Genomic DNA, 15,589 nt, shown 5'->3' on the forward strand with positions numbered 1-15,589 from the left:
ACAAGTGAAGGAAAAGTTCCACTTCCCAGAAACAGAATGTATCGTTATCTAATTTGACTACTCTGGAAGTGTATAATGATACCAAATTCTCATTATTTCATCTACCCTAGATAAAACATTTATAACTCATGCAAGATTCCAAGACATCAATATGTTTAATAGAATAATAACAAGGCATCTGAGAGGGGTTTTAATAAAGTAGCATTCCAGTGAGCTGCTACAATATAAAAGCAATCAGGAGAAAAATCACTAGTTAAGCAGCAAAATTAACATTTCATTATTTTTAATTGAGTGAAATAGCACTACACTATGTGCAGTATTTTATGCAATTTCAATAAAGACAAATCAACTGTAACTAATTTGAATGCCTTATTGAAACATACTTCAACCTTCAAATGTGAATTATGGTGGATAATTAAGTGCATTATTCTATCATATTACGTGGCAAATTGAGTCATATCAGTGTACTAAAGATCAATGAAGGATTAATAAAGTAACTGCTCCCTCTTTAGTACCCAATGGAAATATAAACTTGTAACATGCTATATTTCTACTAACTGTCAAAGATCACTATGTGCATTTCTAAAACTATATTTCTTGTTAATATCTTATATATTTAGCAATAATAAAATATATTGCACAGATCATGTTAAGTAAATCGACAAACATTAAAAAAACACCTAAAATATTCTCCACTTAGGGAAATTGCAATAGAACTTTTTATGATGATAGGAAAATTAACTAGGTCAAGCCCAGGACTCAATGACTGAACTAATAAATGAAAAGACCGTGAATAATTTCATGACTATTTAATCAAGGATGACCTTAATGCTGTCCACATTCTTTTGCACTTAAACTCTTGTCTGAGCCATTTTGTACTCCTACCTTCTTCCAAAAAGTCTGGCTGCAGCGTGGAAATCTGACCTGCACTAATCCCGAGGTGTGCAAAGCCAGTTGTTGATTGGAGAAAAGCTGGATGATTTTAGCAACTAAATGCATACCGGAGCTTGGTCTTGTTCATAGGTCTTCCCAAAAAACAGATGCAACCAGTAGGAGCTCTGCCACTGAATCCAACAGTTTAAGTCATCATTCCCTTTTCATTCTTCTTTCTTCTTAGATCTTGTTAAATGATCACCTGTGTATGAGTAGTACCCATTTTTTCTTTTCAGCTTTCTTCATTTTTATAGTAAGGCCCCATCATATTCTCCTAAATCTTGATTCCCAAGCAATTGCTCTGAACAAGCATCTTTTTAAAAATGCAAAAGCCCTTAACAGTATTTCTGACTCCATAGGAATGTAATTTCATTATCAGGAAGTCACAACATGGGCAAGTACTTCAAAGACATCAAAAGGTAGCCAACATAAATTAGAAACATGAGTTAGATAGCATCCCTTCTTGTTAAATTGATGTTGGCATACGTGAAGAACAATAATTGATTCCTTTGCCAAGATCATTATCTGAACATCTTGTTTCAAGGAAATATTGTCCTGTGGCTGACGATTATTTTATATTCAGAATTATTCAGAGGTGAAGATTCTTTGTGCGCAATTTTTCTTTGTTTTCTTCTTTTTTCCCAGGGAGCATACTAGATGGGGAGCATCCAACACAGCCTTAGCTAGATGGCTCCCCCCAGCCTATGAAGATGGACTCAGTCAACCTCGAGGATGGGATCCCAGCGTTCAATACAATGGAGTCCAGCTACCCCTGGTTAGAAAGTATACCATGTGAAACATTGGCCATAAACATATCTGCCACAAAAAAGCCTCCATTTACATCAATAAATCAAACAGCAAAAAAAGTTGGACCATAGAAAGAGCAGGCAGGACTCTCTTCAGTTGCAGAGCAACCAGTGGACACAGGGTTGTTATTGCTCAGCCTTGAGGAAAGGAACCAGAGGATAGACCTAGACACAGTACCCTCATGCTTAAGAGGGCATTACAGAAAGAGGAAGGTACTTTTTCACAGTGATGCAGACTGGCAAAGCAAGAGCCAACAGCTACAAGTTGCTCCATATTTTTCTTGATATAAGAAAAATGCTCTGCTGTGAGAAAAATTAAATGTCACAATAAACTAACTAGACTACTTCTGGAGTATCTGTCATTGGAAATCTCCAAGAGCCAAGAGCTTGATGCTCTTGGAGCTCTAAATAGCCTATTTCCTTCTTGTAACATAAAGTTGCACCACTTGGTCTCCAGAATTTTGTTCCTACCTAAATTTGCTGATGACTTTAGGACTCCTTATTCAGGAAAGGAGGACAAGAATGGCTGTTTACTAAATAAATATAATGCATATACAACATGTATAATCTATATATATTATATGTGTACAAATACACAATGTTGCCACCTTGAATAACATACCTTAGTTGAAAAATATTACTATCTAACCAGAATTTTGTCTTTTAGAAAGTTCAATTTACTAAGCTAAGAAGACTTTGCAGTATTTACAAATCTTTGCAGCCTGTATGCTTAATAAATAGCGGGGAGGAGAGTTTGAATGAAATGTATCTGCATAGGTAACTGAGTGAAAAATTCCCATTGCAATGTACACTGATTTGAGCTAGACTTACTATTCCTGGTTTGTCATCATTTCTTGAAACTTGACTTTTAATGGGCTCAAAATCTTGTTATTTTAACCACCACATGTTTAATAAGGATGAAAAAGAGAATTTAGTGTTAATGTCACCTGCAACTCATGTTATTAATTAAATAACATTCTCTCTAAGCTACGTAATTTTAGTGCTTGGAGAGGAAAATCTGACATTTGCACAAGTAAATTTCCAGGCTTTACAAACTGCCTATTTTTAGATTCATTACAGTAAATATTTGTGAAGTAAAACACATTTAAAAAACCTTACATGGTTTCATAGAATTTGATTATATCTGACAACCAGAAAGTTACTCTGTTTTAATTGGAATATATGATAAAACTAGTGCCATAGCTGTTTTTCCCCATTTACATTATTTCATCTTTTTTTTTTTTTTTTTTTTTTTTTTTTTTTTTTACTATTGACTAACTACTCATAATCTTTAAAAAGAAACTAGTAAATAAAATGAATGTAAGGTGTAAGTCCAACCTGAGATGTTCAAGGCCAGGTAGGGTCATGCAGCCTGACTGGCAACTCTGCCCATGGTAGGGAGTGGGAGCTCACAGTTCTTTAAGATCTCTTCCAACCTAAACCATTTTATGATTCTATGATTTTATGATTCTTTGAAGTTTGAGAATTATTGTAAAGTGATAGAATGCAACATAGTTGAGAACTTTAACTCCAATTAGAAAATCTTCCGAAGATTTTGGAAGAAAAAAAGTTTGAGACTTGTGACCATGAAAGTTATTCAAATACTGATATAAGGACTTGTATTTCTCATGAGTGCCATGTATCTCTACCCTTGTCTATTTCAGTATAAAGACTGGTGTTCTTAGCAAGTCCCATGCTGCTTCTTGTCCTCACCAATTCTATTTAATTATATCTGCCTTATGCATTCATTATATAACCCTCATATTTATTACAGACTTTTACTCTACTTTATCTGCTGCCCTTTCAACTGCTTGACTCCTAAATGATGGAATGTTTTGCAGCATGAGCGAGGAATTTGTGAATAATATTGATATCCTAATCATATCAAACTGACTGCTGATTTTGCTCCAATGGCTTCAGTTAGCAATCAATGTCAGCTAAGCATATAGCGCTGGTGTCTCCACATGTTCCCTCTAAGAGCATTTGTATCTCTGTGCAATTTTCACAGAAGTGATTCAGGAAATACTTTGTGGCTTCTCCCTACCTGGAATAATGAAGCAGAGTTTCCAGCTACCATGTATTTGCTACCGTGCCTGTCTTCTGGGCTGCATAAGATGCTCTCTTTATGCAGAACAGCCTGGAACCGCTGCATATCCATGCTGATCTGAGGTTGCTTGAAGGAAAAGAAAACAAAAAAATAGGAAGAAAACTTACAGGCAGTATAAAAAAAAGCACAAGGTTTGCAAAATTCTCTGAGAAGGAACAGGTCAAAGATACACAGCTCATTTGGCAAATACATAGGAAAACTTAACTGAAACATCTTAATCTCCATTGGGCACCGGTGATTCAGCTCCTGAACAGAACTAACACTGTCAGATTTTGGTTTTGTTTTCTTTTTTTTTTTTTTTTTCTTTTCTTCAAGCACTCCATTAAAAGTACTCTACAATATGAAGTATTCCAAGGAGGCCTCTGTTCAAGGCCAGATTGGATGGGACCCTGGGCAGCCTTGTCTAGAATTAAATAAGGAGGTTGGTGGCCCTGCATGTGGCAGGGGGGTTGGAGGTTCATGATCGTTGAGGTCCCTTCCAACCCTGGCCATTCTGTGATTCTATGATCTGTGGGAGGAGATACATTTTATTACTATTCATCTTGATTTTACTGTTTTATCAGATTGTGAGAAGTACTACTTGACACTCAAAGTAAATTAGTTCTTTTCCCAGGTTCGAGAGGTGACAAGGAAGATAATTCACACATCTAATGATGCTGTCACTGAAGACAACCTATATTCTGACATCATTATGGTGTGGGGACAGTACATAGACCATGACATTTCATTCACACCTCAGAGCATAAGTAGAACCAGCTTTTTAACAGGAAAGGAGTGTCAGATGACATGTGAAAGACAAAATCCATGCTTTCCGATAAAGGTAAGATTTTAAATGAATTTCTTCAAGACAAACTCCGGGCTCTAGACAAGTGGGTAATGTAAAATACATTAGATATATATATATGCTAAAATAATTGCAAGGGAAATTGATAGATCATCAACAATATAGCAGATGGTGATAGCAGTATTGATATCTTGTGTAATTATAACATGAAACAGGTACGGATTTAAATTGCTTCATAGAGATAACAAAATACAGCTACAGTACTTAGTACAAATATATTTTTCTACTTCTCAAGTTTATGTTGCAGAGAAACGTTATGTCTCCCCCAGTGTTACTGTTTTCATGCGTCAATGGTCTGAATTCTATCACAGAGAATAGAGAAATAGATAAGAAATAATTCTGTTTTTTAAATTGCCAGCCAGCTAAAGTGAAAGGATTTTACCTTCACTCAGTGCAAGCAAAGATATTTCCAGCAGCTAATGCAAACTTCTGCAGAAAGACGTTTCAATCTGTGTATAAAACAGTCTGCAAGGGATTGCTGAAAGTTACATACATCACATCTTTGCTTTATATAGTTGGAAAATTTGAATTCAAAGCTTGTTAGGGAATTAGAAAGAACATAAATTGGTATAAATATAGAATTCTATCTTGTAAATTAATTTGAAAGTATAAGCATTCTTTCACTCCAAAAAAAAAAAAAAGAAAAAAAGAAAAAAAGAAAGAAAGAAAAAGAAAAAAAAAGCAAGTGGCAAAGTCAAAATATATTTTTTTGTTTCTCAAAACACAGACCATTACTTTGTTCTGCAGGAGGGTTATGTTTATCATAACCCTTAAACTGATGCATGAATTTGTGTTCAGAGCAACGTAAATTACTTTTCTTTGGGCTGGAGCTTAATTACTGATCATTTTCTTTATGCACTGAAGTTTGCATAGTGTGCAGGTTCTGTCTGTAGAAAACTCCTTTGCCATAACAAAATGTAACTGGTGAGTGTACTGGAGTCTCCTTTTGATTTTTGCCTCATTCCACTTCAATTAAACACAAAGAAAAATATTCTTCTGACTGTTAAGAGAACTGAATTAGGCCCTGTGTTGAAAGGTGGCTCATCTTCCAGTCAGTGAGATAATCCCTAAGGAGTGCTAAGTGAAATTAATGACTGCCTGCATTTTTACTAGTCAGGTAAATTTATTCTCTCTTAGAGATTTGGACTATTGAAAGTCAGCAGTCATAGCTTGAGAGTGTTCAGAAAGAACACAGACGTCTTAGGGTGTTAAATTCTCAAACCATATCTTAAGTATTTAATGTACAAGTGACTGGTTAACCTGATTTAGCCACAATGACAAAAATGTACAGATTTATATCTGACTCAAATTTACATCTTTTGGCTAGTACATGATTTCCTGTCTTTATGCTCTTAATTAATAAACACAGAAATATTCCCATTCATTTATTAGGACACGCTAGGGCAGAAAACCCATCCCTGATGAGCAGTTCTTCGCATGACCTGATGAAGGAGGTTGAGGGTGAAGCTACCATATGACAGAATATGGTTACATATTGTATCCCATTTTTAAAATATGGTTTACTTGCTATACCATAAATATATAACTGCAGAAATCTTTGAAAGACCATGATTCTTGTTTTTCTACATGGCATATGTGCAACCAATACTGATCTTTAACTTCAAAAAGCCCTCATTCTCATGGGACAGTAAAAGCCCTCATACTCATAAAAAGTAATTAGTAATTAGACTTTTACAGTGAGAACAGGCTCATACTGTTCTTCATAGTTTGAATCAAACATGAATCACAGGAACCATGGGCGTCTAGTCATTGATCTCTGACTAGGTTAAGCTGCCTAGAAATCCCACCAGCTCAAAAAGGAAAGCAGTTTAAGGGATCTTCTACAAAGGACTCCAAAGCTAGTGTTATCCATGTATGAGTAGCTTTGCAGTATAAGAAAAAGTTGTAAACGAAGGGCATAAGTCCTGTTTCTAGGAGTTGTGATGAGTTTCATCACCAAGTGTGTTTCAACTTGCTGTGAAGACAAATTACATGCATATGTCCTAAATTTAGCTATGAATCTGGCTCAGAAGCTGCTCTTGCACAGTGTTATAACCTACCAGAGGAGTGGGGTCACGACAGAACTCATGATCATCCTTGGGATTCAATGTCTGATAGCCAGAACTGCCATGGGAAAGAAAAATAAAGAAATTCAGATGCAATCCTGTTTTAGATAAGTTTTCTGACTTGTGGATTCATTACTTTACTATAGTTCCATTAATTTGCAGCCTCTTTTTGTTCCTCTGTTATTCATAGCTTAAAGAAGGACAGATATGAAGATGGTGGTTCTTTTGCTTTTGTTATGTATCAAGTATTTTGTGGCCACTTTTGTCAAGTCTTCAGTAAAGCTAACATCTACCTCACAAATATTTGGAAAACAGCCATGGTTAGTTTCATGCATTCATTTTTTATAGGAAGAGATTGCAGCTGGTTTCCAGAGGTATTGAAACCAACACTGCGAAGACAGAGGCTGCTGTTTGCACTCTTGCAGTGTACCTGGAACAGTGGCACCCAAGGGAAAATTCAAATACATGAGAGGACAAATGTGCTCAGCCATATGGTCACTCCAGGGCTTTCATTTGGGAAAGGCAGCTCTTGGCTGTGCAGATTAGGAAAGGTGTCTGAAAAAAATGTTATGAGACAACGCAGTTCAAAGAGATTGAAACTTGCAAAAGTGCATTAATATTAATGACAAGTGTAAGTAAATTATTTATAGGTTAGCAGGAAACATTATGATTTCCTGTTCTGGACATTTCATAATAAAGGCTATAGTCACTCAGAGATTCTCACATTGAGCCTCTACTTATCCTGTGGGACATTATCTGTATCTCTTTAGAATACCATAGTATGAACAATAATAATAAGCTTTTTTTAAGGCCTGACACATGGAAGTGGGATGCTGAGAATTTGTCATTCTTCCAGTGATTGTTTTAGGCTAGAGCTGAGACACAGTGAAGCATTAGAAAGACTTTCACAGGAGAACTACTGTCTTTATTCAATATTAATTGCATTGTTGATATTAAGATAGGCATAGCACATAAATGTAATAAGATATGATCCTTAAATGCTTTCATTTGGTTAGTTCAGCCACAGAGAAGCTGGAAAAGAAAGGGAGAAACAAAGAAGTGAAGTGATTTGCAAAAGGTGTCATATAATATGGCAAGTTCCTGTCATAGCTAAGAAAAGATCAGTCTGTGTATTCAACAGCCAGCAGAGTGAGTATCTGCCTTTTCTTCTGCATTTCAGAGGTAGCAACTAGCTGTTAGATGGACTCTTTTCCAATCTTCATGTCTGAGATCACACGTTTATGTCTTCCTTGAGGACAAACTTTCTTAACCATAAGTAAGTTTTCTTTCACTTAAGAAAGAAAGGCTTTTATTTAAATGCGGTCATGACCTACACGTTGTGGTCTCCTGAAACAATTACTGATTCCTAAACATTGAAAAATTTCACTGTAAGCAGATTCTACCATGCATAACTGTTAACATTTAATCGGTTTAAATCAGCATGCAGCTGTACCAGGAAAACTATTGTGGCCAGAGATGGATTTATTTCTGATATTTTTCCCTTTAGAATTATACAAGGAAAGGAAAAAAAAAGATGTGAATTTAGTACTGGAGAAAAATGTTATTCTATAGTCATTTCAGAAGGAAAAAAACTTTTATTTTTCTCTGATTATTTCTGATGTAATTTGAATAATAACATAAGGAATCTCTTATTTGCACATTCAGCTGCTGGCTGCATGCTGTTTATCCCATGAAAAGGGAAAAGACTACATTATACAGTTCTGCAGTCCCTTAATGCTCATTACTGTTGCTTTTCTCTACTGGGGCACAGAACAATTTGAATTGAAATTGCAGAGGCAGTTAACCGAAGATTATTCACTATGAACTTCATTCACTGTTGATATGTTTTGCTCTGAGCCACACTGCTCAACAACTTAAAGGCAACTCTTACATTTTTCCCAATTATACCTGATTTCTTCCAGGCTTTCCTCTTGACTAGAAGCAGGAGGCACCCAAATACATACAACACTGTGGCTGTTGAGTTCAGGTGTCTGTACTGTGAAATGATCTTCCTGCTTATATTACCAACTGAAGAGAAAAAGAAGCCACAGTAATAGAAAGAGATGTAAACAGAGAGAAAAATACTATATGGCAAATCCAAGGGAGTAAAATTACTGCCTTTAGCAATCAGTGAAGAAAAGAAGAATGATAATAAATTACGCATTTCCCTCAAAAATAACCTACTTTAACTTGTTGATACTTAATATGTAGGAATATTTGTAGAAGTTATTCACCAAACAAAACTTTAAAAACATATGAAATCCTTTCTTAACATAAATGTTTTACTGATATCAATTCCTGCCACAAGTTTTCAGTAGTAAGAAAATTACTTGGTATAATAAGTGAGGTAAGGTTTTTTGTTAAATGAAACTCATTAATTCTATTCAAAGTTGCCCTGATATTTTATTCCCAATTTAATGATTAGTCCCTTCGTTTTTAGAAGTACAAAGAAGAAATTATATCATTTTATATAACATCTGCAGTATTAACAGTATTCTGCCAAGGAGTTTTCAAAAGTAAACAGCAAGAAAATATAATGCAGAGGAAAAGCATTTGCTCACATTTCCACACAAAATATTTATTTACTATTAGTTGATTATTTGAAGACAATTTTATTTCCAGATATTGAAACAGCTTTAGTGCTTTCTATACCTATTTCATGTTGACCAGTTGGTTCAAAAAAAAAAAGTTTTATATCCACAAAACCCAGAATCCATCATTTGGTAACATTTTTAGTTGATACTAATCTTTCTAAAACTCCTGGAACTAACTCACTGCTATGTCTCATTGTTGTTGTACAATGGAGAGCCATTACCATTTGGAAATAATGTATTTTTCAAAAAAAACCCCAAAGTTCATAAAGTCAAATATGCATCTGACAACAAAGATAAATTTTAGTCATTTTGAAATGGGGTGATTTTTTGTTTAGTTATGAACTATGTTCTTTGAAATAAAATTGCTCATCTGAGCCTTCTTCTTAAATATCATATGGTGTACATAAAACCTTTCTTTCTTCCATTTCTCTCTCCCCCTCCAACATCTCTGCTACAGTTCCTACAGCTGTTAAACTATTCAGATAACTTTCTGTATGTTCACCTGTGGCAAACCTTCCAGCTGTCTGATTTGTGCTGTATTCTTCCCTCACGCCCTTACTTGCACTGCAAGATTCCATTAGATAACTTCCACACATCTCTCCCATGCTTTTAACCTGAATTTGGAGTAGCTGACTGAGCAATAGTCTGAACCAGCCTATATCCATGCTAGTGGAGAAACATTGGATCACCATTCATCTGAGCATCTTGGCTGCCTGAGGTTCAAAGCACTGGAAAGGCTTTTGCTTGGGAAGAATAGAGCATTCTTTGCTTTTTATAAAGACAGTCAAAAAGGTCAGGCTGAACAGGGCTCTGAGCAACCTGATCTAGATGGAGGTGTCCTTTTTCACTGCAGGGGAGTTGGACTGGATGACACTTAAGTGTCTTCCAACTCAAAAGTTTCTATAACTCTATGATTTAAAACTTTAAGAAAAGCTGTCCCCATAAAATAATGTAGGAGAATGCTTGTGGGACCAGCAGAAGGCAGAGTGAATAATAATGTATGCCTTTTTTAGTTTTGACACCAGATTAAAATTGAGTATTGAAACAATGCTCTTATGGCATGCTCCTGCAGACACTGAAATTCTTCTTTACTTTTTTATGTACACATGTAAACCTCCTGTTTCACTTGGTGCTCAGCAGAACATAATTTGACCAGATGTTCACATCTCCACTGTGATACATTTTGTGATGAATTTTAAATGTGAAAGTGGGCTAATTCAGGCATAGAAGTACTCAAAAGGTGTTACATCAGTAACATCTAATGATCTAATGATTGAGCAAATGTTTTAATTTATTTCTGTCTTTTCTTGAAAGTTGTTGAACCATCTTTTCACTTAAATCTGAGGAGAGAGAAGACCATCTCTGTGAGTTTAGAGTATGTAACACCCTTACACTAGACCTGGGAAACAACCAAAAAACGAGACCACAGAGGGAAATACTTATGCAAAACTTAATTCAACATCTGTGTTGTCTTCAGCTCAGAAATTGCATGTTTTTGTTATACAGGTTACAACCAATGACACATTATCCAAAGGGATGGATTGCTTGCCCTTCTACCGCTCATCTCCTACATGTGGCACTGGTGATCACAGTATTCTCTTTGGAAATCTATCAGCCCTAAATCCAAGACAACAGATCAATGGTTTAACCTCTTTCATTGATGCTTCTACTGTCTATGGCAGCACTTCCACTGTTGAAAACAAGCTGAGGAATTTAACAAGTGAAGAAGGCCTTCTCAGAGTCAACAATAAACATCATGATAATGGTCAGGAATACCTGCCTTTTACAGACCGGGTTCCATCACCTTGTGCGCAGGACTCAAATGTGAGTGAAGATGAAAGGATTGAATGCTTCATGGCTGGGGACAGCCGATCGAGTGAGGTCATATCATTGACAGCCATGCACACACTGTGGCTGAGAGAGCACAACCGCCTGGCCCGGGCCCTCAAAACCATCAACAGCCACTGGAGCGCTGAGACTGTCTACCAAGAAGCACGGAAAATTGTTGGAGCTCTCCATCAGGTGGGCTGCCTATTTGCTTATTGACACGTAGCAGTGAATATCCTGAGTTAGAGTAGAATCAATCACAGAACTTCAAATATGTTTCTGTGAGTAGTTTCAGAGATCACGCTGCGTACTCTGTACCAACTCTTTCTAAATAAATTGCAGCAATCAAGCATAGGGCTCTGTCAGATAAATACACTTATCAGGAGACTCTTCAAGCTCAAACAACCACTCTTACCCCCTTTTCCCTCTATTTTCCCATGCTAGTTTCTCCCCAGCCCTTTAAACCCTCCCTTTTTCCACCTTTAGTCCTCTTCCTGAATACCCTAGCATCTCACACGTTCTAACAGTCCCCTTAAAACATAGCGTGCAAAATTCTACAGAGATTCCCTCCTCCCTGCCTCCCACAGTTAGTGCTACCTCCTCTCAGCCATCACTCTTTTAGCATACCTGACATTCAGGGGACAGTTTCTTTCATTGTCTTGTCTTTCATCCTCAGGTTTGTGGTCTAACCAATCTCTTTAGTGGTCCCAGGGAATAACTGGTCCCGTCAACCTTTTTTTGATGGCTTGGATAAGCAGACTATTCCATCTGACGTTTCTCCAATTCTGACTAGGGTTTCTGTGTTAATGGAGATTCAGCATTAATATTATATCAGAATCAGGATAAGCTGAAAGTCGTTGACTTTCATATGCTTTCTGATTCCTGGAAGCAGATGATCTGGTACCAAAACATGACCTTTATGAAAGTTAACTGGAAGAGGGGGTAGAAAAATTTCTCTATTGCAGTAAGACACTTTTTCCTTATTCTTTTGGAAGTTTTAGTCAAGAGAAAATTGAAATCTAAAAATTTTGCAGTCATTGATTTTTATTTTTTTTTTACACTAATCACGCAATCTTCTTGGATGTAAATAAGCTATTTGCATCAAATAACTGCATTGATGAGTCAGAATGGTTGTTAGTATTTGTTAGAAGAAAAGTGAAAATCCATAATATACCTCTGCATGTTCAACTATTTCTGAACTATGTCCAGTAATATTATGGCCTGAAAGAAAATTCTTTGTGCAAAGCATTATACTGCATAAATCTAGGCTACTCATTATCTCAACCAGTATCACAGAATAATGAGATTTGCTTATGGCTCATTAGAACTGTGTTTCAGTTATATCTGGCTGGTTCAGAGATATTCATTCAAGGGAGGTAATTGCAGTATCTCTATTAATGTGGAATGTTAACCAGCACCCTAATGACAACTCTAGTTGAAGTTATCTTGAAGTTTCCACTCTAAAATTTTGTTTCAGTTGCTATGCATTTCTCAAATTCTCTCTTTTTTTAATGAATAATTTCAAGTGTAATTTTTGCCTGTGGGTGTGTAATTATAGAGAATTGAACAAAAAGCCTTCCTTTCTTTCTTTAGACTAAGAAGAATTTTAAAAATCTCTCTCTAGCCCATGCTTTTTCTCCTAGATTTTTTTTATCAGCATAAATAGCTCTAGTGACAAAAGTTTAACAATAGGAGTTTGACAAAGCTACCAAACATAACAACTGCCTGTTGGTATCTTGGACAAAACACATTTTTTGTTGCATTGTAGACATACTTCTTTGATAAGTAGTTGTTTACATAAGCCAACAGTGATTAATTCAATTCTCCTCTTCAATGTGAGTGATTCATACTTAACTCTCAACCATCAACTCTGCAATGTGCTGTACTAACAATATATACCCTGACTGAAGAATCAGAGTTTTATGCACATAGACATTTTTCACTGTCATTTGCTAAATGAAGTGAAACTAACTTCTTGTTTCAGTTATTCCTATTTTGTTCTGAGATGTCCGAATGAGAAAAATTAGGGTACAGAATCACAGAATTATTCAAGTTAGAAGGACTCCTCCTTTCAAGTTATTTGAAAGACAGCAGTTAAAATTCGTTCTTCCTTTAAACAAAAAGTATAGACAAAACAGGAAAAGATCACTAAGTTCTGGAACCTCTATTGTCATAATATTGCTATTTTGTTGTCCTGGTTTCAGGTGAGACAGAGTCGATTTTTTCCTTCATCATGCCTGGTATGATGCTATGTTTTGGCTTTTGGATAAAAAAACACTGTTGATAACAGACTGTTTTAGATGTGGCTGTATACAAGTGCCAAGGACATTTCAGTTTTACAGGTTCATGTGATGCCCTGCCAGCAAAGGGTTGGTTGGAGGGCACAAGGAGCTGGGAGAGGACAGAACTCAACTGGACAAAGGAATATTCCATACCATATGGCATCATGCAAAAAAAAACACTTGGCTGGGTTGGGGACTGGCTGGGCATCAATCAGTGGGTGGTGAGCAACTGCTTGTGCATCACCTGCACATTCATATGATAAAAATTACTGTTATGCATTTTTTTCCTTGACATTTCTGTCCTAGTAAACAATTTTTATCTCATCCCACAAGATCTACTTTGTTGGTTTGGTTTTTTTCCGATTCTCTCCCATATTCTCTTGGGAAGCTAGGAGAGTGAGCAAAGAACTGTGTGTGCAGTGCTGAGGTTCCTGCCCGGTTAAATTTATGGTTTGAGAGTTGAAAATGCTTGCATGTGTACCATTTTTCCTCTGATGTGCCATTTGACTTGTAAATGTTGAATGAGGAGATACTAGTCAAAGAGCAATGCAGAATCAATCTGATTTAAGTTCTCTTTGAATTACTATGATTTCAGAGAAAAATCTCTGAAATGATGGCATTACTGCCAGTAGATCACAAGTGTAGTTGTCAACTGAATTCAGTTTTCATTGTTTCACTTCATTCTATAAGCACCTTTCATCCTAACTTCTCCCCCATGTACTTATACATGAGCTTAAAATGGGTCTCTTCTGCAGGTGACTTGAATGAAACTTGTTTGTGATACTGGATGATAGGTAACTCCTCTCAGTGCTTAAACTTTATGAAATGATGAATGATAAAAAGATAAATGATATATTATGTATAAAAAAAATGTGTTGCATACTGTAATTGCTCATAGAAAGTATAGTTCAGACTATTCACTGAACTATAAAAACGTGTTCATTTTTTATTAAAACTTGTTTCACAGTCATTCTTTAGGAAAATGTTTAGGACTTCAATGTCATCTGTAAATCTTTGAATATAACCATAAGAATTTCAAACCAACTGTGCATAGCACTTTAAGAGATTACACAATGTTGCCATGTCTGATTGTTCTGTACAATTTCTGCAATCTTTCCCAAGCACAGGAGCTTGAGTTAATTGGCTCCTTGCTATCTCAGTGAGATGATATTTTTTGCAGTCACCTCTGTCCAATGGCAAAGATTAGTTGTCCTATCAGCCTTACTTTTTTCTTACAGTCATCCGTATATTTTTATATTCTCTTTTGCAGAGTTCTTTTTATCTTCCTTTCAATGCATTGTACCTTTATTCGCAACTTTTTTGGAAAATGCTTGAGGGGTTTTGAAAAGTCTGCTAAACCTAATGAGGAAGTGATATGAATTTCTTCATCTTTTGCACCTCATTTGAAATAGCTTTTGACATGAACAAAAAAAAATTCTCAAAAATAAGTTGAGAATTTCAATTAACTAGTGTATGGAAGAATTCTGCTGAAGGTGGTCCAACCTAGAGGGAAATCCAGTCAGGATGCTGCCTGAGTTCCTAAGGACATTTCAGAATCCCTGATATACTTCTGCTTTCTGAATGAGAAGAATAGTACTTTTTACACTAACAGCCTGTTTGACTTTGATTACTGTTGTATTTGCAGATCAGGATTTAGTGATGTATGTAGTTTAGTATGACAAATCCGTACAAAACCTTTTCTGACAGTCTGTTGTCATTTAGATTCTGTTTCTGTTCGTATAATTACCAAATATTTGGTTCTATTGCTAGGAAATTAGAATTTTCTTTTCTCAGACATGACTAAATGAATAATATACAAATAATCTTAATCCCTGTTATTTTCTGATCATATTGGTTATTAAAGTCATTTAAATACTGAGCATATACCTTCTGTTTAAAAGACAATGGCCATTTTTCATTTTTTTCTATTAAATTATGCATTTGAAGTAATTACAGCCATGAGACATTAGAAATATTTACATAATTGATTAAAATTAATTTCTTAATGAGGCTTCTCTGTAAATCTGAGCTGATGCTATCAGATGTCAAATGTCTCCTAAGAGGAAATTGGATTAGCACAAATATTATAAAAGTTACAAGGAGCTGAGACCATTCAATACCTTGCAGGTT

The 15,589-nt window shown here is 35.8% G+C and overlaps 1 protein-coding gene across 1 annotated transcript in view; it reads left to right on the top strand.

Annotated features, from left to right (window-relative positions):
• TPO (thyroid peroxidase) overlaps positions 1-15,589 on the top strand; it is a 51,985-nt gene that overhangs the window by 23,444 nt on the left and 12,952 nt on the right. The window contains exons 6-8 of the mRNA XM_090136152.1: positions 1,579-1,708; positions 4,460-4,666; positions 10,857-11,372. Coding sequence (XP_089992278.1) covers positions 1,579-1,708; positions 4,460-4,666; positions 10,857-11,372 — 853 coding nt within the window. The remainder of the gene's footprint in view (positions 1-1,578; positions 1,709-4,459; positions 4,667-10,856; positions 11,373-15,589) is intronic.

This window comes from Phasianus colchicus, chromosome 2, assembly GCF_987193195.1.
Source record: "Phasianus colchicus chromosome 2, bPhaCol1.hap1.1, whole genome shotgun sequence".
NCBI lineage: Eukaryota > Metazoa > Chordata > Aves > Galliformes > Phasianidae > Phasianus > Phasianus colchicus.